General features: G+C 48.1%; 1 protein-coding gene across 3 annotated transcripts in view; it reads right to left on the bottom strand.

Annotated features, from left to right (window-relative positions):
- LOC135198082 (START domain-containing protein 10-like) overlaps positions 1–24213 on the bottom strand; it is a 146533-nt gene that overhangs the window by 96725 nt on the left and 25595 nt on the right. The window contains exon 2 of one of the 3 annotated variants that reach the window (XM_064225505.1): positions 13220–13317. The exons of the other annotated variants lie outside the window; for them this stretch is intronic. Within the exon in view, the coding sequence (XP_064081575.1) occupies positions 13220–13258 (39 nt within the window). The 5' untranslated portion in view covers positions 13259–13317. The remainder of the gene's footprint in view (positions 1–13219; positions 13318–24213) is intronic. 3 annotated transcript variants of the gene reach the window in all.

The following is a 24213-nucleotide window of genomic DNA, read 5'->3' as shown; positions in this document are numbered from 1 at the left end:
AATGCCAAACAACGATCCAAGTACGTCACCAAAAATCAGTCGAAAGATGATCAAAAGCGTTGTGAAAAAGAATTCCAGTCAGGAGGTAGTAACAACAATGTTGATACCACTGGCGACAGAGAGAATCTGAATAGAAAACGGGAATGGTTCCTAGTCCTGCCACCCAGAGCAGGGCGGTAGATCACCTGACCTACCTGTAGCGAGTGCCGCGAAATTTGAATTTCTGTCGGGGACGACGGAGTCGATAGCTATGTATATATCTGACAGGTAAGTGGAGTGTATGAAATGGTGTTTTTGTAGGGCTTGGAACGAATTAGGATATTTACATGTAAAACGTAGTTTTGGATACGAAAAAATCAGGTTACGAAGGCCGCCTCGGAATGGATTAATTTCGTAACCTGAGGCACTACTGTACGTAGCATATTTGTAGGTTCCTGTACATCGACCTCCAGCCTAAATTCTCTTCCATTCGAGGAACAAGGATAAGGACTGGAAGCGGACCTCCTTCATTCGTTAATGAAGAGAGTGAAGGTGAAGTTTTCCCAAAGGAAGACTTCTACGGTGATAACATGATACCGAAGACGACTAGTTCAAGCCGAACTGGATGTTCCCAAAACAGGAGCACTGGAGAGGCCTTCAAACTCTTGGTGCTATCCATCCTGAATGGATTAACGTATGCTCGGTAAGATCCTAGTCTTGAACCAAAAACATAGTCTCTTGGGTTCAAATTCTGAGGAGTAAACTCCACTGAATTCCTCTTATTTCCTTGTTTCATTTTGGTATAACCAAGATGTTAGGGAAAAAAATAGAGGAGGATTGACTGTTATTGCCCGTTCTATACCGGGGGTGACCGTGTACTGAGGCGACAGACTGTCAGGTCCATTCAGGCTGAGCCCCTCCCAAGATATTCTTCCTTCAGCAGTAGTACTTCCTTCGAACGCTAGAAATTCCAAGAATTAATGGCTTAGCAAGACTCCCAAGTTCGTAATAACAGTTACCGGGAATTTCTGTCTTGACAGTGTTTGGAAATTACAGGAAAACCAAAACACTTCTGAGACACCAGAAATTCCAAGGAATTTGAGCATTCAGTGAGATTCCCGATTATCATAGTAGCAATTATCAAGAATTCTCGTCTCGCCCACTCTGGACCCTGGTCTTGCCCAAGTGTTTGCAGATTGTAGAAGACAAAAACACTTGGAGAGTGCTAGAAATTCAGAAGAATTTTAAGCACTCGGCAAAACCCCCCCAATTTCGTCAGATGATCATTGGGTGGTGGTGGTCCTGATTCCCATAGAAATCGGGGAGGAATGGGCAAGATCCTTCCTCAACGACGCAGACTTACATACAGTAGGACCAGAGGGTCCCTACAGGAACGCAGTCCCCGACGCTGAATTCTATGGAGAACGCTCTGCAGGATCCCTCCCATACACGTCGCCCCTCCCGGCGTAGCCATAGGAAGAGAGGGAATGGGGGAGGAAGACTGGATGCTCTTGCTCGCCTTGCCAGCGGAACTAGCAGTAGGAGAAGCGAGCCACGGGCAGCCATCAACCTGCAGTGATGGCCGCTCCGAGTCTAGGAAAACGTTACTGTCTGGAGAAAACATTTTCCCGAGGAGGGTTACGAAACTCATACTGTAGGCAAAACGTTTGCCGCCACCATGACCGTCGTCTGGGTGGGGCTGAGTGTGCACCTGACAGGAGAGAGCTGACACCGGTCTCTGCGTGTGCGGTCCAGTGGAACCGTCACGTGAACAGTGGTGATAGTCACTCCATGAGTCTAGGAAAGCGTCATCGTCCTCGCCAGCCCCCACGATCTCCTCCAACCACTTGAGCGTATGATCTGTTTGGTTCCAAGACCGAACCAGCCTCGTGGCCAGACCGTAAGAAGCGCATTCATTATGGTCACTCTTGTTTGCCACGTTCCTCCCGGTGTAGCCCACGGAGTTTGAAGGGACAGGTGAGGGAGACCTGACGATCCTACCCTGCCTACTAGCAGAACCAGTAGGCTGGGAGGACTGCAGGGTTGGTGGTGATCGAGCTGCAGGTCTGGATCAGCGGTCTCCTTGCAGAGAAGCGCTGGACCGAGGACGGTAGCGTCGGTCTCGTGCATCAGGGGAGCTGCTACCTGTCGTGCGAGCCATACGGTCCTGGTGGGAGCGAGGTTGGGTGACTGGTAGTGTCTACTAACGTGGTGAGAGCAAGCACCATCCTCTCAATGCACCATGGTACCAGGTGGTGACCGGGGGGACCTCTTCCCTTGCCACGTGAACGGTCAGGTGGGAACGTCATGTCAACCCCGGGTACCGGACAATCGCTGTGTGAGCAATCGCCAGTCTAGCGAAAGTCACCTGAGCAACTCTTACCATCCTTCTGCTCCATGCCTGGGTCCTGCCGGTGAGCGTACTCAGCAGTCTGGACCTTGGCTGCACGGTCACCCGTAGGTGAACGTACACTCGGTGATGCTCACTTGCGAGGGGCCGAGACAGTTCCTGGTCCAGAGGTGGAACCTCTAGAGCTGGGAGGACCTCCGTAGTCTCCGTCTTCTTCCCTGAGGAAGAAGAGACGGGCCCCCGTTCCCGGAGGAATGGGAGGACCAGCGGAAGACCCACCTGTCTCACCAGAGCGAGAGAGACCCTTAGAAGTCCCTGTGCGAGACTTCTTAGAGGGGGGCGAGGCCACCTTCTTCTTCCTCGGTTGGGGGGCCTTGGAAGTCGAAGGGGAAGAGGCGGCAGAAGACAACGACGAAGACGATGATGACACCTTCCTCATCTTCTTCGCCAACTTCCTCAGGACGGCAGAAGGTTCTCCCATCCCGGAAGGGGCTGTGGCGGCTGCCGAAGCAGCAGGCCCCAGCGCGACCTGGGAAGGAGGATCTGATGGAGCAGCAGTGGAGAGAACACTTCCTCAAGGATGGTTACGAAACTCCTGCATGGCAGGCGAGGTGTCTGCCACCACCGAGACTGGTCAGTCGCGCGAACGTGACCGTCGTCTGGGTGGGGCTGAGGTGCACCTGACAGGAGACAGCTGATACCATCCTCCGACTCGTCCAAGTCCTCATCAAGGCCGAAACCTCTTAAGACGACTGGATGGGCAGCCTCCACCGGTCTCTGCGTGGACAGTCCCGCTTCAATGTCACGTCAACCCTGGGTACCAGACGATCGTTGCGCGAGCAATCGCCGGTCTGGTGAGAGTCACCTGAGCGACTCTTACCATCCTTCCACTCCGTGCCTGGGTCCTGACGGTGAGTGTACTCAGTAGTCTGGACCTTGGCTGCACGGTCACCCGTGGGTGACCTTACACTTGGTGACGCTCGCAAGCGAGCGGCCAAGACAGTTCCCGGTCCGGAGGTGGAACCTCTGGAGCTGGGAGAGGCTGGTACCTCCATGGTCCCCATCTTCTTCTTCCCTGAGGAAGGAGAGACGGGCTCCATTCCTGGAGGAACAGGAGGGCCAGCGGAAGACCCACCTGTCTCACCAGAGCGAGACAGACCCTTAGAAGTCCCGTGACGAGACTTCTTAGGGGGGGAGACCACTTTCTCTTCTATGGCAAAGAGCCTTAGGAGTCGAAGGGATGGAGACATGAAAATATGATGATTTCGAAGAGGAGGATGACGATACTTGATAAGCTCTCTTCTTCTTCGATTTCTCCAATTCTGCCAGACTTCTACCATCAGGAATATATAAACATCACAGGGCAGCGGCGAAAGCTTCATCCAGTGACGTAACTCCAGGGTAGCAGTGGTAAATGAAGATGATTACTAGCAGGGGATCAGTACACACACTTGAGGATCGGTTCACAACATGCTACAAGTCACAGGTACAATTCCAAGGTTAGGGTAACCAATACGAAGAGCTATCCAACCAATACTGCTGTAAACACAATCACCACTGTTAGTCTGTAAAATAAAGAAAAAATGATTAAGGTAATAAGGATACTCCTCTTGCATCCAAGGGCACCACCCTCCGAAAGTGGAAGGAGATCCCCCAAACACCAACACCACATGCCCCCTCTTCTACCTTTGTCCAATAGTAAGTGAAATGAAGGAGAAGAGAAATTACCATAAAAACAAAACAAGGACAAACCTTTGAAGTTCCCCTGTAATTCCAAAGCGTAAGCGTAATTTTCGGATGAATACATGTCTCGTTACAGGATCAATATCATTCACGTTACTTACATGTCTCATCCTCACGTTAAATACATATCTCGTCCTCACGTTAAAGGGCAAAAGAATGTAAATAATATGTTGGCATACCTCTGCCGACTCTTAACACAAAGTAGAAAGGCGGTTATAAAGGCTATCACAAAAAGTGGGTTTGTATATTAATTGAAATTAATATTAATATCAAACACCGTATATACATATTTATTTAAAAAACAAAAATAAACCAGAAAGATTCCACCGGGAAAAATTATCAATGACCAGTCAGCAAGAGTTCACAAACATACGTCTTCATCAGAAGACGGCCGAAGGCAAAGTGGAGTGTTTACATCCGGCCAGGCTAGCTAACCCGCCTGCCACACGGTAGTTACTGCATAACCACCTTGCTCAAGAATTTAACGGCCATAATTCTAGCTAGGCCGAAAGTAATTCCTTTACGTAAAGGACTGAGGGTTTGTATATCGTGTAGGAACAAATATCTTAATAGAATTAAATATTACTAAAATGACAATTTGTCGAAAATTGCATTTTTCCTAACTATACAAACCTGAGGTCCTTTAACAATAGGAAGTAGCTAGCGGCAGCTGGAACGGTCGTAAGCTTCGAACAAGGGGAGAACGGTAGTTAACTGCTTGTCCGATCGTCGCACGCCGCGCGACTGGGAGGTAAACAAATCACTTTTGCTTTTGGCCCATGCAAAATACGCAGAGTGAGGGGTGGCATGAGGAGGGACTATATGTAAAGGACCTCAGGTTTGTATAGTTAGGAAAAATGCAATTTTCGACAAATTGTCATTTATTCCGATACGTAATACAAACCATCGGTCCTTTAACAATAGGAAGACTCACTTCTTGGTGGGAGGAATCTGAGTCTTTTGATGAACAGACTGGTGTTCGTCCATCCCTGGAATGCCTCCCTGGTCGTAAGAGCGAGGGAGGGATCCAAGCCTCTGTCCGATTGATCGGGGTGTGCACCGCAGGATCAATGGTCAGACCTCTGGGCCGAGTACTAAGAAGAGGCAAGGCAGAAGGGCGTATCTCTTCGTACCAGCATTGTAAGAACTTTTTCCCTTTACATGAGCAAATATAAAGCAATGGGTTTGTCTCATGTAGGCATCCACTTTCTCCCCCTTGTTGGAGAAAGTGGTGGATATACACTCCTATCTCTAGTTAAAGAGATAGGATGGAGCTCGGTTGAGTAGCTTACCTGCATCTGACTTCCTTCCAGCGTGGTAACGACCGTATCCCTCTGCCCACAGGTAGAGGTAGAGAAAGATGGTGAAGAGAAGCCAGTCACTCTCTCATTCGCACATTCATTCTCCCAGTCATACCAGGAATCGATGCTGTTCTGCCTGCTCGGGTGCTGGGTAAGCTTACACAACGTGTTGAGCAGCCACCACAGGTCCCAAGGAAAAAGTATCCAAGGACTTGTGGGCAATATCCCGAAGGTAGAAGGACGTGAAGATGGTCTGGTTGGCCCAGACACCTGCCTTCAGGACCTGCGCCACGGAGAAGTTCTTACGGAACGCTAAGGAGGGTCCGATACCTGACTTCGTGGGCTCTCGGTCGGAGCGTACGGATGTCGTTGCTACCATCAGCCTCGTACGCTCTCCTGATCACCTCACGCAGCCAGAAAGAAAGCGTGTTCTTGGAAACTTCTTTCTTGGTAACCCCAGTGCTAACGAAGAGGCGTCGAAAACAACTCAGCCTGAGGTGTCGAGTTCTCTTCAGATAGCGCCGTAGCGCCCTCACAGGACAAAGCAGCATCTCATCCGCATCGTTATCGGTGAAGTCCAGAAGGGAGGGGATCGTGAAAGACTCGAACCTGTCGTCAGGGATCGACGGATTCTGAGTCTTGGCTACGAAGTTCGGGACGAAATCGAGCGTCACAGATCCCCAGCCTCTGGTGTGTTTAACATCATAAGAAAGGCCATGTAGTTCCCCTACTCTCTTCGCCGATGCCAGGGCCAGCAAGAAGAGGGTCTTGAGGGTCAGATCCCTGTCTGACGACTCTCGGAGTGGCTCGAAGGGTCTTCGAGTCAAACTCCTAAGGACGAGAGTCACATCCCACGCAGGGGGCCTGAGTTCCCTGGGTGGGCAAGACCTTTCGAAGCTCCTCATTAGCAAGGAGATCTCAAACGAATTCGAGATGTCCAGTCCCCTCAGTTTTAGGACGAGAGCCAGGGCGGCTCTATATCCTTTAACTGTGGGTACTGAGAGGAGCTTCTCTCGGCGAAGAAACACGAGGAAATCCGCTACCTGCTGAAGAGTGGCTCTGAGAGGAGACAGACCCTGTCTACGACACCAACCACAGAAGACGGCCCACTTCCCCTGGTACACAGCTGCAGAGGACTGTCGGACGTGTCCAGCCATCTCTGTTGATGCGCTACGAGAAAAGCCTCTCGTTCGCAAGAGATGGTGGATAACAGCCAGCCGTGAAGTTGAAGGGACTGGACTGCTTGGTGGTACCGTTCTACGTGTGGCTGGGCTAGAAGGTTGTGCCAAGTGGGTAGCTCTCTCGGTGCGTCCGCAAGAAGAGCCAGCAGGTCCGGATACCAAACGGCTTGAGGCCGTTTGGGAGCCACCAGGATCATTCTGAGATTGGGAGTGACCAGCGCTCGACTGATCACTTTCCGAATCAGACAGAAGGGAGGAAAGGCGTAGGCGAAGAGGTTGTCCCAGGGGTGTTGGAGAGCGTCCTCTGCAGCTGCCCATGGGTCCGGCACAGCTGAAAAGAAAACCTGAAGTTTTCTGTTGTGCCGGGTGGCGAACAGGTCTACGACCGGTCGCCCCCACAGGTTGAAGAGCCTTTCCGCCACGTCTTGGTGTAGAGACCATTCGGTCCCTATCACCTGATCCCGACGGCTGAGCTTGTCTGCTACTACATTCCTCTTGCCTGGAATGTAGCGTGCTGACAGCTCTATCGAGTGAGCCGTGGCCCACTCGTGCACCTGCACCGTCAACTGATGGAGCGGAAGAGACACTAGCCCCCCCTGCTTGTTGACATATGCCACTACTGTGGTGTTGTCGCACATCAACACCACTGAGTGTCCCACCAAGCGGTCCTGAAACTCTTGGAGAGCGTTGAACGCCGCCTTGAGTTCCAGGACATTGATGTGAAGGTGCTTTTCGTGATGGTCCCACACACCTGCAGTCAGCAACTCCTCCAGGTGTGCGCCCCATCCCTCGGTCGATGCATCTGAGAACAGAAGCATCTCCGGGGGGGGAGTGCGTATAGGCACTCCTCTTAAGAGGTTCTTGTCGTCGAGCCACCAGGCTAGGTCCTGCCTCACCTTGTCCGTGATAGCCACGGGAAAGTAAGGAGGATCCTTGGCCTGAGACCAACGCTCCCTTAGCCTCCACTGGAGAGACCGCAGGTGAAGACGCCCGTGAGGGACTAACTTCTCGAGTGACGACAGATGGTCGATCACGACTTGCCATTGCTGTGCTGCCTGTTCCTGCCGAGACAGGAACCGGCCGGCTGCCTCCCTGAATTTGCTGATACGCAAGTCTGCGGGAAAGACCTGCCCTGCTACCGTGTCTATCAGCATACCCAGGTTACTTCTCATCTTCCTGCTTGGGTTCGAGATCGGGCTTTCCTCGTAGTTTATCACGATCCCCAGATCGCGACAAAACTTGAGGAGTCGATCTCTGTCCTGTAGCAACTGCGAGCGGGAGCTCGCCAGGACTAGCCAATCGTCGAGATACCTCAGAAGACGTATCCCGTGCGAATGGGCCCAAGCTGACACCAGAGTGAACACTCGCGTGAACACCTGTGGGGCGGTTGAGAGACCGAAACAAAGTGCCCTGAATTGGTACACCGTCCCGTCGAGATGAAAGGCGGAGGTACTTTCTGGAGGACGCTGATGGATGGGTATTTGAAAATACGCGCTTCAAGTCCACTGAAAGCATGAAATCGTTCCCCCTGATCGAGTCGAGCACCGAGCGTGCCGACTCCATCGTGAACCGCGTCGTGCGAACGAAGCGGTTCAGGGGAGAGAGGTCTATCACCGGACGCCAGCCCCCGATGCCTTCTCCACTAGGAAGAGGCGGCTGTAAAAGCCCGGTGACTGGTCCTCCACGATTTCTACAGCTCGTTTCGCCAGCATGGTCTTGATCTCCTGTCGAAGAGCGTTGTCCTTTGCTGATCCCCGGACATAGGTCTGTAGATGGACCGGTTTGGAGAATGAGGGGGGGGTGGGGGGCCGAAGACTTCGAAGGGTAGTAGATACCCCTCCCGAAGACGTCTACTATCCAGTTCTCGGCGCCGTAGCCGCTGCCAAGTCGCCCAATGGCTCGCCAGGCACCCCCACTTCCGGCAGCAGGTGAGGGGGAACGCCGTCCCTAGCGTTTCCCTCCTCGTTTCGACTTCTTTCCACCACCTCCTCGGGGAAAGGAGGGCTGGGAGGAGGGCTGGTTACGGCCTCCTCTAGCAGAAGTTGAAACAACAGGAGTCTTCACACGGGGCTTGGACGGTGCAACCGTCTTCGCCGCCGTGGAAGCGCTAGCCAAGCTCTTTGGTTTGGCCGCAGTCGCTCGAGATTGCCCAGTAACCTTCGAGACTGCCTGGTGAACTAAGCGGTCACTGTCGTCAGTGCGCCGCCTTTCCACCGCAGCGTCCACCATCTCTCCAGGAAAGAGAGCTGGGGAACTCCTAAGAGGTCCATTTCGAAGCCCGAGTGCCGCCTCACGCCCGGCCCCCTTGGTCACTCGGGTAAGGACTGCGTCCCTACGTCGAAGAACCAAGTTGGCCCACAGGTTAGCAGTCTGATGGGCGAGGTAAGAGATTGCTCTTCCTCCAGACTGGCACAGTCTCCTAAAAGAAGCGTCGTCTTCGAGAGCAGAACTCCGGCCGGAGGGCCGTACTTTGGATATTGTGAGGGACCACAAATCCAACCAGGAAACTGCCTGGAATGCTGCCATAGCGGTAGATTCCAGGGCAAGTGCCTCCTGCTGCGAGAACCATAGGTTCTCCGACAGGAGCTGCTGCAGCGGCACGCATGAGTCAGCCTCGCTAACTCCGGGTTAACCTGTTTCGGCAGTATCGGGTCTTCCGAAGGCACGTAGAATCGCCTCTGCCGCTGTAGAGGAGGAGGAAGCAGCTTAGAAGACCGTCCGGACTTCAGCGAGTCCTCTCGTCCTGAGACGAGATTCTCCACCTGATCCAGGACTGAGTCTGCAAGCTCTGATCGCGGTAACCCCACCATCATTTTGGGCTCCCTCTTGGGACCCCAAAATGATTCGAGCCGGGACGTGGGCTCTGCCGGTGGTAGCGGCGATCCTTCCGCAAGGTCATTATGCAGACGCATCAGCTTAATGACCTCTGCAAAGTTCCTCTGTATCTCGGGAGTTACTGCGTCTTGTGGAGTAGGACCGTCCAGTCCCTCCAGCAAGAGCATATCCCGCGATACTCCTCCTTCAGAAGGAGGAACAGCGACAGACCCCTGACGGTCGCCTCCAACTACTTGCGCGTATGTTCTTGGTCGCGGTCCTAAAACCGTGCCTGAGCCATACGGCGTCATAGCTGGGTCACGAGCGGCGCACCTCTCGTGATCGCTCCTCGGTACCTCGCTCCTCCCGGTATAGCCCGAGGAGGTTGAAGGTATGGGAGAGGCAGACCTGACGCTCCCCCTCGCTCGCTGGCAGGACCAGCGTGCGTGGAGGGCTGCTGCTGATCGTCAACCCGCGGTGACGGTCGAGCAGCAGGCCTAGCCTTGCCGCTCGCCTGGGGCGATTGGCTTGGCTGAGAACGTCGAGACCGATCTCTAGCGTCAGGCGAGCTGCCGCTGGTCACCGCTCTCCGCCCGGTCCCATCGGGAGCGGCGGACGGGTGACCTGCTAGGCCTCTCTGTCGCGTCGAGACCGGCCAGCGTCCTCTCGGCGCGTCGAGCCGCTGGTACCAGCCGTGGCTGGTACCGGCGGCCGCGGGGACTCCTTCCTCGCCTCAACCCGTGGCTGGTCAGCGACCGTCACGTCAGCCCGAGCAGCCAGTTGATCGCTGCGAGAGCGTCCACTGGCCTGGCGAGAGTCGTGTGCACGACCTCTACCCAGTCTTCCTGCTTCCTCGCGCCGCTGTCTTGACGGCGAGCGAGCTCGGGCGTCAAAACTTTGGCTGGACGGTCTTCCTTGGAAGAGCGTCCACTCGGTGCTTCTCGCGAACGAGAAGCGGCCGAGACGGAACCTGGTTTAGCGGCAGAACCGCTAGCACCAGGTGAGGACGCACCAGCCGAGGCTGGTGCACCTCTGGTCCCCGTCGACTTCTTCTTTGCAGAAGAAGCGACGGGCCCCGTTCCCGAAGGAACAGGAGGACCAGCAGAAGAGCTCCCCGACTCGCCTGAGCGAGCCGGGCCCTTAGAAGATCCCGAAGGAGTCTTCTTAGGGGGGGAGGAGGCAGCCTTCTTCTTCTTCGGCTGTTTAGCCTTAGAAGTCGAAGGGGAAGGAGAGGCAGCAGACGACGAAGAAGACGACGAAGACGACGACGACACCTTCTTCCTCTTCCTCTTCTTCTTCGCCAGGCTCCGCAGGACAGACGTCAGGTCTTCCATCCAGGAGGGAGCCGGGGCAGTTGCCGAAGCAACAGGGCCCGACTGCACCTGTCCGGAAAGACCTGAGACTGTGACAGCACCACCAACAGCAGGAACAACAGGAACAGGTCCGGGAACAGCAGGAACGGCAGGAACATCTGAAAGGGAATGAGCAGCAGGAACCTGATCTGAAAGGGAATGAGCGGCAGGGACAGCAACAGGTACGGCAGGCACGGCAGGTACCACAGGAGAGCCAGGCGTCCTGTCGGCAGCTACCGTCATCCTCGGCACTGGCGGCAGGTCCAGGGGGGTACTCTTTGGGCAGCGGAAGTCCGGGGTCGGCAATACAAAGAACCCAGGTGGCGGTGGCACCGTCCTCTTTGGCACGGCAGGAATTGGTCTCTGAATTGCAGCCGTGGGTGTTACCGACATGACATGTGGTGTGTACACCAAGTGCGGTGGCATCTCATATGCTGGTGTAGAAATTGTAGTGGTAGTAGTGGTTACTGTACCATGAGTGACCACTGCCGACCCCGCCAACCGCTGAATCAACCCCTGTATGCTAGGCACTCCCTGCAGTCCCAGCGACTCCCACACCTGTCCCAGGTCGTCCTTCGCTGATGGCACACCTGCGGAAGCAACAGTCGGGTTAGTTAGAGGGGTTTCCTCGCGCTTGGGGGGAGAAGAACCCCACCCAGAGCGGACGGAAGACCCCGAGTACAACTGGACGTCCGGGTAGCGGGCGCCCTCCTCCACACTCGACGGATCGAGAGAGGAGAAGGACTCCGCTACTCCCCCCGCAGGGGAAGGTGCGAAACGTGGGGGCTGGCCGGGGGGCAGGAAAGAGGACGAAGTATCCGTTACCAAAGGAGTCACTGGACTTTCCGATGACTTCTTGGGCGGCCTAAGTCTCTTCCTGCCCTCGTACAGCACCCACTGCGCCTCGGACCAATGCATACCAGTCACACATGGCTCGTTGCGGGAGCACTCTCGCCCCCGACAACGAGTACAAACCTCGTGTGGATCCACATCCACAAATGATCTGAATCCGCCACATCTACGCCCCTCCAGCCCGGGACACACTCTACGGGCGACTGGGGGGCGCGGCGAAATCTCCATTTCTTCCTCACTCATCATAAATGAACAAAAGAAATGCAAAGAATTACAATTACTCTCAATCACACTAGGAAAAGAGGGCATATACTCAAAACTCAAAGCAAACGACAAAGCGGGCAGAGCGATGACGAGCACGTCCTATCCACACACGGCCGAAAGCAAAAGTGATTTGTTTACCCGCGCGACGATCGGACAAGCAGTTAACTACCGTTCTCCCCTTGTTCGAAGCTTACGACCGTTCCAGCTGCCGCTAGCTACTTCCTATTGTTAAAGGACCGATGGTTTGTATTACGTATCGGAACAAATAAAAATGAAGAGGCTTGCACTTCTCAAAGTTATGACTGTTGATGCTTAATAATTATCTGAGATAATTCTTTAATAGCACTTGGTTTTCTTAAACTATTAAGAGACCCCTACTCCAAACCCCCACAACTTGTATTTCCAGTTCTCCACTCATCAGCAGTCAATTCCTCTGCAAATCTAATCTTACACAATTTGCTTGCACACAATCATATCTTGGGCCACTCATATTGTATATGCCCAAATATAAGAATTTATGAAATAAAATGATAAAATAAGGTATGGAAACAATCCTATTCAGTGCATTTCATTATCAATAATAACAAACATGCAAGGAAAAATATACAGTGAACAAGAATAAAAATACATAAAAATATCTGTACTGTATCACTCACTAACTAATGATAATCATAGGATAGAACTGATGTTCAAAACATGAACACTTGTAAAAATTGAAATGCTAAAAACTGTAAGATACTTCTTGAAAGCAGTTTGGTGCTAGAAGTACAACAGTTCTGTAGAACATAAGCCAGAGCTTTAACCTGAGAGTCAACTGTTACTAGATAAGGAAATACTGTACTACAACCTTTGTTACTATCCTCATAATATAGAAAGATATATTTTTGTAAGAAAAATGGGAATGTTTTTGCATGCTAAAAATGTTGCCATAGAAATGCTAATATATTTAGTTAATGACAAATGAAGAACTCTCATCTACAATTTTTAGGTCATATCAAGTACCTGTACTGTAACAAAAAAATCCTAAACATTTCTTCACTTACCAAAGAAATAGAAAAATAGCAGTGTACAATAAAGTTGAGGAAGCAATTACATTGGCACATATCTGAGGAAAAAATCAAATTTTTGCAATTTTCTATACAGAGCCAGAAGAATCTGGAACAGCAGCAGCATTATCCAGCCAGCAACACTATCAAGCAGTATTAATATTTTCAGTCTTAAGCAGTCCATTTTAACACCCACCTGTTTTAAGGCATAAGTAAAATAATTGTTTGTATTTGTGCTCAGACACATCAGCTTAAACTAGCACACTGAAGTCTATGGGGTAAAAAGAAATTTCTATCCATGCAGACCCTAGGGCATGCGAAGGTAAACCTAACAGACCTCCAGTCTGCGTTCTTCTTCTTGACGTTCATTCTTCATTGTGCCCCAACAGAATTATCCTTTTGCAAGGTGAATGATACGCTATATTAAGCTGCAGGCTGAAAACAAAATTCATTCATATAGAAAGCAGAACCTATCAATAACATGAGTATTCACACACACACACAGACCATTAAAAATGGAATGCATGAGGACATAATAAACCTTTAAAATGTTAAATTATTTACAGTTTCCTGTAATATATATCATGCAAAAATTTTCACCACAAAGGGCAATAGTTTTCATATTCTCTTTCGGCTGCATATTGCGTGTCCTCTCTGGTTATACATATTCATATACAATATGTGAAAACATGTTCAGTAACTAGAACACATAGTGGAGTATTATATCTTCCTGAAGTTCATGAAGTGAAAGATATTGGATAGCAAAAACCTAATTTAGGGAATTGAAAAATAGGACAGAAGAAAGATTACATTTAGACTAGGTTTCTGTAATTACCAAAGTTCTTCATGGAGAGATGGTGAGTGAGAGACCATGTCACTGGACATCCCTATGCTAATTTTTCTTAAGCCAACTGATGAAATACTGAGATTAAAATTAATTTACATTTAAATTTTGCCCAGAACATGACAAATTTTTAATAAATTTTTAATTTTTATAGCTAACAAACCTGAGCTCTTAATATTAGGATAAATCTTCCAGTGCCAGCTGTAAAAAATAATAAAATATTGTACGTATATGCAAGGGATCTGTGGCATCTGGCTTCTGATACATAGCTGAGGTGGGAGCAGGTCAGAAACCATGCTTGAACCTTGTGACGTATTTAGTCTTTCTTCCAAGAGGGTTGGTTACAGGTGGGCAGTCAATGTTAATAACTCATGTTTGTTAGCTATAAAATATAGCAAAATAATAAAATCTGAGGCCAATAATTCCAAAAAAATTATGCTGGAGGTTTCGGTTAGTCATGATGTACAGGCAAAATTCTGCACTGCATGATGCTCATGTGAGTACAACATGCTTTGAATAATTGTAGTTATGGAGCGCAGACCACGAAAAAAAACAAAATCATAAAATAAAAAGTACAAAAATGTTATTGTCATGATACAATAAAGTTTTATGCATACTTACCTGGCAGATATATACTTAGCTATAGACTCCGTTGTCCCCGATAGAAATTCAAATTTCGCGGCACACGCTACAGGTAGGTCAGGTGATCTACCGCCCGCCCGAGGGGGGGTGGCGGGAATAGGAACCATTCCCGTTTTCTAAGACAGATTTTCTCTTCCACCTGTCTCCTGAGGGGAGGCTGGGTGGGCCATTAATCGTATATATCTTGCTAGGTAGTATGCATAAAACTTTATTGTATCATGACAATAACATTTTTATGCATTCAACTTACCTGTCAGATATATACTTAGCTGATTGGCACCTTTGGCGGAGGGTAAGAGACAGCTAATTTACTGAATAGACAGGAAACAACATACGTTGTAGGTAATAAATAAATAAAACCTTGGTTCCTATGTGTTTAGACAAAGGGTTGACCTCTTAGCTATTGCTAGGAGTCTGCTTCGTCTCAAGAGCCTCAGCGAGGATGTGACCTATGGCTAAGAGTTCTTGTAGATCTGTCAATGGGGTCTTATCCACTTACTTGACAGAATCTAATGGTTATTTGTCAAAGGGGTCCTATCCACTTACACGACAAAACACCTATGCCTAGTGGCATAATTAAGGAGCACAACACCGATCCCGATCACCTGATCCTCACACAAGGGTTCATGCTTAACTTGAAAAAGAGTTATCCCCAAACTCCTTTCAAACAACCCAAATAATAAAATTCCGTTAAATTAAGATTTAACTCACTAGTTAAGGATCAAATTGTGCCGACTCCCTATCCCAGCAACTTATCCGTAGACACTATAACCCAGAGGAGACGTATCCTCTCGTAGGTCAACTTGACATCCTTCGTATAATGGGAGGTCAACCCAGAGTTGCATCTCCCGTAAATGACAGCTAATATGTACTTAATGACATATTGTTATGGAAAGAACAAGAATTCATAAAAGCTCGCACTTCATTCGCTTTTAATTCTCAGCTGTTTGAAGGAATCATCAAGATACTCATGAAGTGTTTTAGTGATCACATAGTTTCAAAGAAGACCAGGGCTTTCTTAGAAATGGATCTCTTCTGGATGAAGCCTAGAGCCTGGCTGGCGCCTCGCTCTTGCCTGGTTGGCTCCTCGCGCCTGCCTGGCGTCTTGCGCCTGGCTGGTGCCTCGCGCCTGGCTGGTGCCTCGCGCCTGGCTGGCGCCTCGCGCCTGGCTGGCGCCTCGCACTTGTCTGGTGCCTCGCGCCTGGCTGGCTCCTCGCGCCTGCCTGGCGCCTCGCTCTTGGCTGGCGCCTTGCGCCTGCCTGGAGCCTCGCCTCTGGAGCCTGGCCAGTTCCTCCCCACTTGCTAGAGCTTCGAGCTTTGTTAGAGTCTCGAAGATGTTGTCGATGTCCCATCGAACTCTCTTATCTGTCCGATTTGTTCGCCTCTAGCAAATCTAAGCCAGGTTGGAGGCCCACTCTTTCTCCTCACCAGACAATGACAGTGATTCTTGGGACTGTCTGCCTCTGGCGTTTTTTACGCCTGTTATGGCATTTAGCGCCTAGTTGGCGCTACATTGTCCGAAAGTCCTAAACAACCACAATAGTTTATCAGGAGACTTTGAGAAGGGTGGAAGACCTTCTTCCACTTTGAGCTCTCGGCCTCTCCGGCAAGGGGAGGAGAAGTAGTCAACTACATCCATAATTGATATGAAATCTAACAGTACGAGAGATAAGAGTCTTATTCCGAAAAGGATCCTTCGTGATTACTTCTGTTGCTACCGAGATCTCTTCTTACATGTTGATGAGGTTTCTCGTTGTAGAATCTTCCCTATCCTTGCCCAAAGGAAGGTAAGGAGCCTGGAAGTCGAAGGAGACTCAGAGTAGAAATTGGGCGGACCCCTGATTTCTTAGCTCTTTATATATATCCCTCTTCAATACTAACTGGGCAGCATTTTGTTGAGCCCTCATCACATTCCAAAACTCTGTAGGCAAACGTTTCCCACCATTTCTTCTTCTGTAGATGAAAACGTAAGGACCCTGTCTGAACAACGAAACTCTATCTGGAGCGTTGAGTGAGGAACAGAGGGTTTTAGTTCTTTTGCCAGACATATTAAGCTGGCAAGAACCCATTGCCGAGTTCCCATAGAATCTGATGCGAGATTCCAATGCACAAAAAATTCCCTTTTCTTCTTGGTCGTATAGGACCGAGAGAAACGAGGAATTCCCTCATAAAATTTCTGAAAGAAGTTTTATGAGGAGCAGTTCCATCTTGTCATAACACGGAATCTTGAGGACTCCAAACAAAAAGAATCCCATACTCAGTGCATGATATCCTACTCTTATCGTATAGAGGTATCGTATAAGATCCCGAAGATCTTAATTCTCTGCTATATCTAATTCTCCTTGCAGAGACAGAATATAACCTTATACTGCGTTGTTGATAAAAGATATAGACAAAGGTGATTCTTCCCTCTGAAAGGGAAGAAACCACCCCATATGTGGTTCACAGAGGTATAGGAAGAGGACAGCTTCCCTATTCCCACCAGCAAGATCTGCAGCAAGTCTATGTCTTTACCATGACCTTGCCTTTTACCTTGAAAAAATCCTCTTACCATGTCTACTTCTGGTCAGTCTGCACGCAGACCGACTCAGAATGGAGAGGTTTTACAGGTCTATATACTGGATTCTAATAGAACCTCCAGAATCTTTGGGAAATTTCTTACGAAACATGCTGTGAGAAGAACGTTATGATCTCTGTGAATCCAATATATCTAAGGCCAAAAATGAAGCATAAAGTATCATCCTTTCTTCCTTTGACGCCCTTTATCTTAACATCTGTTAAGAATTTATATTTAGGGGAAAAAGACTAAAGTTTATTCCCCTTTCTTAAAACTAAAGATGGCGTAAATTGCTACATCTCTTGGGTCAAGAATAATGAAGTAATCTATAGGAAGCCTGGTCGTCTTCCACCTTGCGAAGCGATTATGAAGAAGACTTCTCTCAGGTTTTTTACAACTCTCTCCAATAGATGCTAGACATAATTTCACAATTATTATCGTCTATCGAGAAGTTTCTCACGGACGTGCAACATATTGCAGTGAATCTCTTAAGAATCGTTACGTTCCGTGTCTGATTTCCGAACAGGTTCTCTTTTGTCAACGCGAACCCGGGCGAAAAAAAGAGATTCTTGATTCTCTTTGTGATATGAGAGAGCTGTGGCATTGGCCTAAATGCTTAAAATAAATAATTTCATAGTTCCTTGGGATCGAACCCATTTTCGATTAGAAGGGGAACGAAATCAGGAACGAAACTTGCCATTACTACGCCTCTGTCGAAGAGGCTAGTGAACTCTAAGGTTAATAACTCGCTAAAACGAGAAATTATCTTGGATGGCGCTTCTAGCGCCAATTGCGCCAGGCTGGCGCTTCTGGCTCTTCTGGCGCATTGAGCCTTCTATGTTTATTCCGTTCTCAGTAGGAAAAACTTTTATGGACAATATGTAGTCCATTCAAGGAAACAATTTCTGTCACGAAGAGAATGATTCCCAAAAGACTTATCAAACTCATCCTGAGCAATCTTCGTTCTTTAATACGATTATGCTTTCTAAACATGCTTCTCGAAAGCCTGAGATCAGGGAAACAACTTCTGCCACAAAGAAAATGATTCCCAACAGACTTATCGAACTTATCCTGAGCAATCTTTGTTCTTTAATACGATTATGCTTTCTACATATGCTTCCCGAAAGCCTGAGATAACTCCTGCCATAAAGAATCCTCTATAATTCTCTTACATTGCGGTAAACAGAATTAAACTAGGAACACTTTTGTAAGGATACTAGGAATTCAGTTGTCAACCATAGAGTCAACTTCGGTATATGTATATGACATGATCATACCGTAGTCTTAAGGTGAATTCTCTACTACATTCTTTCCTCGCCGAGGCCGAGAGAGAATGTAAAATCTCCTAACTTCGTTCTTTTCGTCAATAAAACGAATTGGTACTAGACGAAGGAGATCCTAATGAGAAATAAGGATCGAAGAGAATCATTCAAGCTTCCTATCCATGGACATAATGCTGTAATCTATGCTTCTATTACTTGAAAAAGCCTCTAATCAAATAATGCGAGCTCATACAAGTCTTGTCCCAATTCCAAACAATTGCAAAGTTCTCATTCTGAAAATCGGTTTGCTGCATATATGAAGAAGAGGATGACTTATAATCCTCTTAAAAGTAACGAACTAGGAGAAGGAGGGGTGGCAGAACTCAAGAGACTCTCCGAATTCTTGGCAATAAAAGGGTTGCTAAGGTCTTGTAAGCTGAAAGACCTGCACCCTCATTGACTTCCTAGTCTGATATCTTCCTCTCCCTTTGTTTTCCCATAATGTTGGGAAAAGAGTGAGTTACCCGAGGAGAGCGCCTCTCTTCATAAGGTAAAGGGTTTAAAGTAGAACCAGCTTCATCCTGACAAGGGTTACGTTCGCCTGTGTGACATCTTGAGTACCTGGCAGGTGAAGGCTGATCCTACAAAAAAAAACTTCTCTCAAATCAAACCAATGTGATAGAGACGAAGTCGCTTATGCGCCACTAGAGTCTCTTTCACGAGAAGTATGTTCTTGGGTTCTCTTCCAGAGAAACTTCCCACAGATTCAAACACATTCTGACACGGGCGACAGCCGCCTGTGCAACATTTCGCGCCCCCATCAGGAAAAACTGATCCCGTGACAAATCTCAAGAGGATACCCTGTTCAATTTCCATCTTCCAACACAAAGAAGCTGGAAATCCTGGATGCTGTAAGAATTTTATAATTCGAAAGTATTTACTCATTGGAGCCTCGTCTTCTAAACTTCTTCCCATTCGAGAAGATCAGAAGGAGATTAATCCCTTTCATAGATTATTGTTCCTTAGACCTCACTTACTGTAAAGGCGAAGGAATTCTATCATTGGAGAGACTGTGACGTCACCGCTCTATCCTGTGGCACCTATCCACGTACTGACCAGACCCCACGTTACTGAAACTCGTTGATCGGAAGAGAAGCCGTATTCAACGTGGTATGGCCTTTGGTCTATTGTGCCTTCCCATGGCATTCCTTCATGCGCTTTTGGGAGGATCTTTCATCATGGTAGACGTCTAAGCAGGCACCTGGCACTTGACTTGCACCTGGTGCCTAGATGAAGCTATGCTTTAGTAATGATACTATAACCATCCAATTTTCCTCTTTCTTTATTCATAACATAAACGAGATTATCTTATATATTCATAAGAATCTTCGTTGATGAATCTTCCTTCTCCTCATTCGCCGAGGGTAAGGAGGTTTAACCATAAGGGGGAAACACTGTTTAGGATGCCTTTCCAATGGCTATCCCTGGCAGTCTGGGACGTTCTACAGACACTGCCGAGGGGACACCTGATCGGTGGGGATTCTCCATAACCTCCGTAAGGCTTTCGACATTCCTTCTCCTCTGGGCCTGTGAGCTTGGAAGAGGTCTAGGCCTGGGAGCGAGATGAAGCCGATCAGACGCACCCTCCATTGCAATGGGGAAACACTAATTCACTTCTTACCTTCTAATAGCTCGCTTTTGGAGCTATATTCCTTTATCTTCAAATTGCAATATGAATTTGTAGTTCTGTAAAGTAAGAAGTGATGAGGATACAACACTACTAGTATGTTAATGCTCTAATGCTCGTTAGTACGAGAGCTATAAACTTCTAAAGGAAGCGTAACTAGTTCTATGTTTTTCTGACTTCCTCGATAAGGAAGTTAGCCTCAATCAATTTTAACTTTTATTACCCATTAATGAATAAATATTAATATTTCCCTTCTTGCAAACTATGTAAGTGTCTACCGAAAACTTCGGTAGTTACACGTAATGTATTCTTCGAAATTTTCGAAGCCAAATTCGTTAAAACAGTTAATAAACGTATGCCGAACCAAAGACCCAGTACTTCCCTGCAAAAGATAGCCCAGAAGATCGATGGCAATGAAACACAAAAATCCAAATCAGGAGGAACTGCAAACGTATGTTTACATTCCAAATGATAGAGAAAATCTGTCTTAGAAAACGGGAATGGTTCCTATTCCCGCCACCCAGCGGCGGGGCGGTAGATCACCTGACCTACCTGTAGCGTGTGCCGCGAAATTCGAATTTCTATCGGGGACGATGGAGTCTATAGCTAAGTATATATCTGACAGGTAAGTTGAATGCATAAAAACATATTTTTCATAGGTATGCAGACTAGAGCCTTTTATGTGGCATTCTTCAGTGCAAGCTAAAATTGGTCATTAAAACTTGGTAAAAGGGCATTTACTGGTGGCAGTGGGTGAACATAGGGGAAGGACCCATCTCACCTGGTAATCAATTATATACCTATGATAATTGTATTTATTTAAGATATCATTTTTGGTACTAGGTCTAGGTCAACTCTGCTGTTATTTATTTACAATTTCAAAACGAAAATTTTACTATACCTTCATGTCCACATAACAGTCACATATGATTAATATGACAATTTGTCGAAAATTGCATTTTTCCTAACTATACAAACCTGAGGTCTTTTAACAATAGGAAGGTAACTAGCGGCAGCTGGGACGGTCGTAAGCTTCGAACAAGGGGAGAACGGTAGTTAACTGCTTGTCCGATCGTGCGCGCACCCGCGCCCCCAAGAGAGGTGAAGAATCACTTTTGCTTTAGGCCCACCCTGCAAAAAGTTGCAGAGTGAGGGGTGGCATGAGGTGGGACTATATGTAAAGGACCTCAGGTTTGTATGTTAGTTAGGAAAAATGCAATTTTCGACAAATTGTCATTTGTTCCGATACGTTAATACAAACCCTCGTCCTTTTAACAATAGGAAGACTCACTTCTTGGTGGGAGGAATCTGAGTCTTTTTGGTGAACAGACTGGTGTTCGTCCAACCCTGGAGTGCCTCCCTGGTCGTAAGAGCAAGGGAGGGATCCAAACCTCTGTCCGATTGATCGGGGTGTGCACCGCAGGATCATGGTCAGACCTCTGGGCCAAGTACTAAGAGAGAGGCAAGCGTATCTCTTCGTACCAGCAAGCAAGAACTTGTTCCTGTTTGCAAGAGACAATCATAAAATGATGGGTTTGTCTCAATTTGGCATCCACTTCCTCCCCCCTTGGGGTAGAAATGGGGGGGGGGGGGAGGAGTGGTGGATATTTACTCCTATCCCTACTGAAAGGGATAGGATGGTGCTCTATTGAGTAGCTCACCTGCATTTCGTCCTTACCCGCAGGGGTGACGACCGTGTCCCTCTACCCAAAGGTAGAGGGAAGAAAAAGATGGGAAGAGGAGCCAGTCACACTCTCATTCCTCATCCATTCTTACGGTCACACAGGACTCGATGCTGTTCAGCCTGCGAGGGTCTGGGTTAACTACACAACGTGTTGAGCAAAACCACCACGGTCCTCCCAAGGAAAAAAGATCCAAGGAACTGTGGGCAATATCCTGAAGGTAGAAGGAGGTGCATGCGGTCCGGTTGGACCAGGCGCCTGCCTTCATTACCTGCGCCACGGAGAAGTTCTTGCGGAACGCGAGAGCGAATGAATGAAGAGTGCACACTCATCCTGGGTGTCGAGTTTCTTCAGACAGCTCCGTCGCACCTTCACAGGACAAAGCAGCATAGCCTTCGTATCGGAGGCGGTGAACGTCCATTAGGGAGGGTATTGTGAAGGACTCGAACCAATCGTCAGTTACCGAAGGGTTCTGAGTCTTCGCTACGAAGATCGTACGAAATCGAGCGTCACAAATCCCCATCCCTTGTGCTTGACTTCTCAAGAGAAGTCATTGCAGTTACCTAAGACGAAAAGAAAAGAAGGGAATAGTCGTATGACCTATCCCTCTTCTCGACTTTGGTTATGTACAGTACTCATACTGACAAGCTATTAAGACGAAGTAATGATTGCTCTGGAACAAACCGAACTAAGTCCACAGCCATAGTTCGTAACTGACTCGGGCGCTCTGACCGCTGCCGACTGACGGTTCGGTTTCGGAATCAGTAGAGGCAAAGTTGTCCAAGCATCCGGGGTAAGTCACGTGACCTTCGCCCTTTAAAGAGTTATGCTGAGAGAGACCAAACAAATAAAATATTTGTTAGTCACCGATTGCCGGACGGCGCGGCGATGATTCTCTTAATGCATAAGCTCAAAAGGCGAAAGTCAATTGCCTTCAAAGACCGAGGTCCCTGATGGCAAGAAAATCTCATAGACGTTGAATCTCAGCTTAAGGAGAAAACAACACTATGTGACGTTGAAGACGAAGGTAGGCAATGAATGCAACCTACGTCTTCCAGCTGAATCGAGAGAAGAATCTCAAGATTCTAAAACCTGTGCTTGACAAATGATGAAAACGCTTAACCGCCATTTCATTGCTGTCCGTTGTGCAATGAAAGCGGGCGTTCTTCAGTAATGAAACACAGGGGGAGAGCCGCTTGAAGAAACTGTCTCATGGGCTGAACGTTTGGAAGTAGAGCTGGCAGGTGTGGGAGTAGGCGATGTCTTTCAATACATCTGCTAATCCGGGTGAACGATGAACAATTGTACACCTCCGAATACAAGATATTTTGAGGACAAACTCAGATTCCGCAAAAATCATTCGCATTAACGGGATACGATGCAGCAAGAGACTATTACAGAATTCTGTTACCGTGGCGGTAAACAGAAAGATGAGCGAATCAATAGATATTTCTGTGTTTAAATTCTCGCAATACCGAAGACGATGAATACTAGCGTTTCACAGCAGTAGATGGTCATACATGTATGCGAGAATCCCCGTTAATCAGAGACTTAAGTCCGTGATTGTTGGGCAGAGATACGGTTGTTATTCAATCAAAGCAGGTGAGAAAGACTAAACAACCGTCTATCTCAAAGCGGCAGCTGATATGAAATGCCTCGCAATTCAATACGCAGTAGCTGTCGCTGACTCGTCATCCTGAGTTGCCAAGTAATCTTTTCCACGAAGGAATGCGTTCGGCTAGAACCACCGAGCATAAAAAAGATATGCTCGAGCAATTATATTTAAGCGAAACGAATTTCGGTAAATATAAAAGCTTAAATGGTGTTGTTGTGACAACACATAAGTATATAAAATTGAAACTGGAAACTCCTGGGAGGTTGCAGGCAACCCGGGTTGCAGTTCAATTAGAATACTTTTCGTCTAAGTCGCAATCCGTAGAATAACCAGGATATGCGCCTACCCCTCGGACCATTCAACTGCTTAGCAGAATCATGTCGCGAGGTTAATATACGTAGTATATTTGTAGGATTCTGAACAACGATCTCCATCCTAAATTCTTTCCTTCAAGAAAACAAAATAAGGATTGGAGATCGACCCACCTTCGTTCTCTATTAAAGAGAGTGAAGGAGAAGTCTTCCTGAAGAAAGCTTCAATGAGTGAACAGAATACTAAGACGATAGTTCCAGCCAAACTGGATATTCCGTCCGTTCTTCTCTATTCCAGGTTGGTCGCCTACTGTGAGATAGTCTTTATTCAGCAGCAGTTTCTTCTCCTAATGATAGAAATTCCAGGGAATCGAGCATAGGCGAGGTTCCCGATTATCGGTGTAAAACAAATATCGGGGATTCTCGTCTCGCTCACTTTGGACCGTGGTCTCGCCTAAGTGTTTGGAGATCGTAAGAAACTCTAACACTCTGAATGCGCTAGAAATTCCGTAGATTCTAAGCAGTCTGCGAAACCCCCACCGAATTCGTCAAACGATATCGGCTGGTGGTCCTCTCGATTCCCGTAGAAATCGAGAATGGGGCAGGATCCCTCCTCAACGACCGGACCGGGCTTACGTCAGGTAGGACCCGAAGGTCCCCCCTGGTAGCGCAGTCCCCAACGTGGGATCCTACAGAGAAATCTCTGTAGGATCCTTCCCCTTTCCCTCGTA

Source organism: Macrobrachium nipponense, chromosome 21 (assembly GCF_015104395.2).
Source record: "Macrobrachium nipponense isolate FS-2020 chromosome 21, ASM1510439v2, whole genome shotgun sequence".
Lineage (NCBI taxonomy): Eukaryota > Metazoa > Arthropoda > Malacostraca > Decapoda > Palaemonidae > Macrobrachium > Macrobrachium nipponense.
Note: the sequence above shows the minus strand (reverse complement) of the source record. Positions and strands in the feature narration are given on the sequence as shown.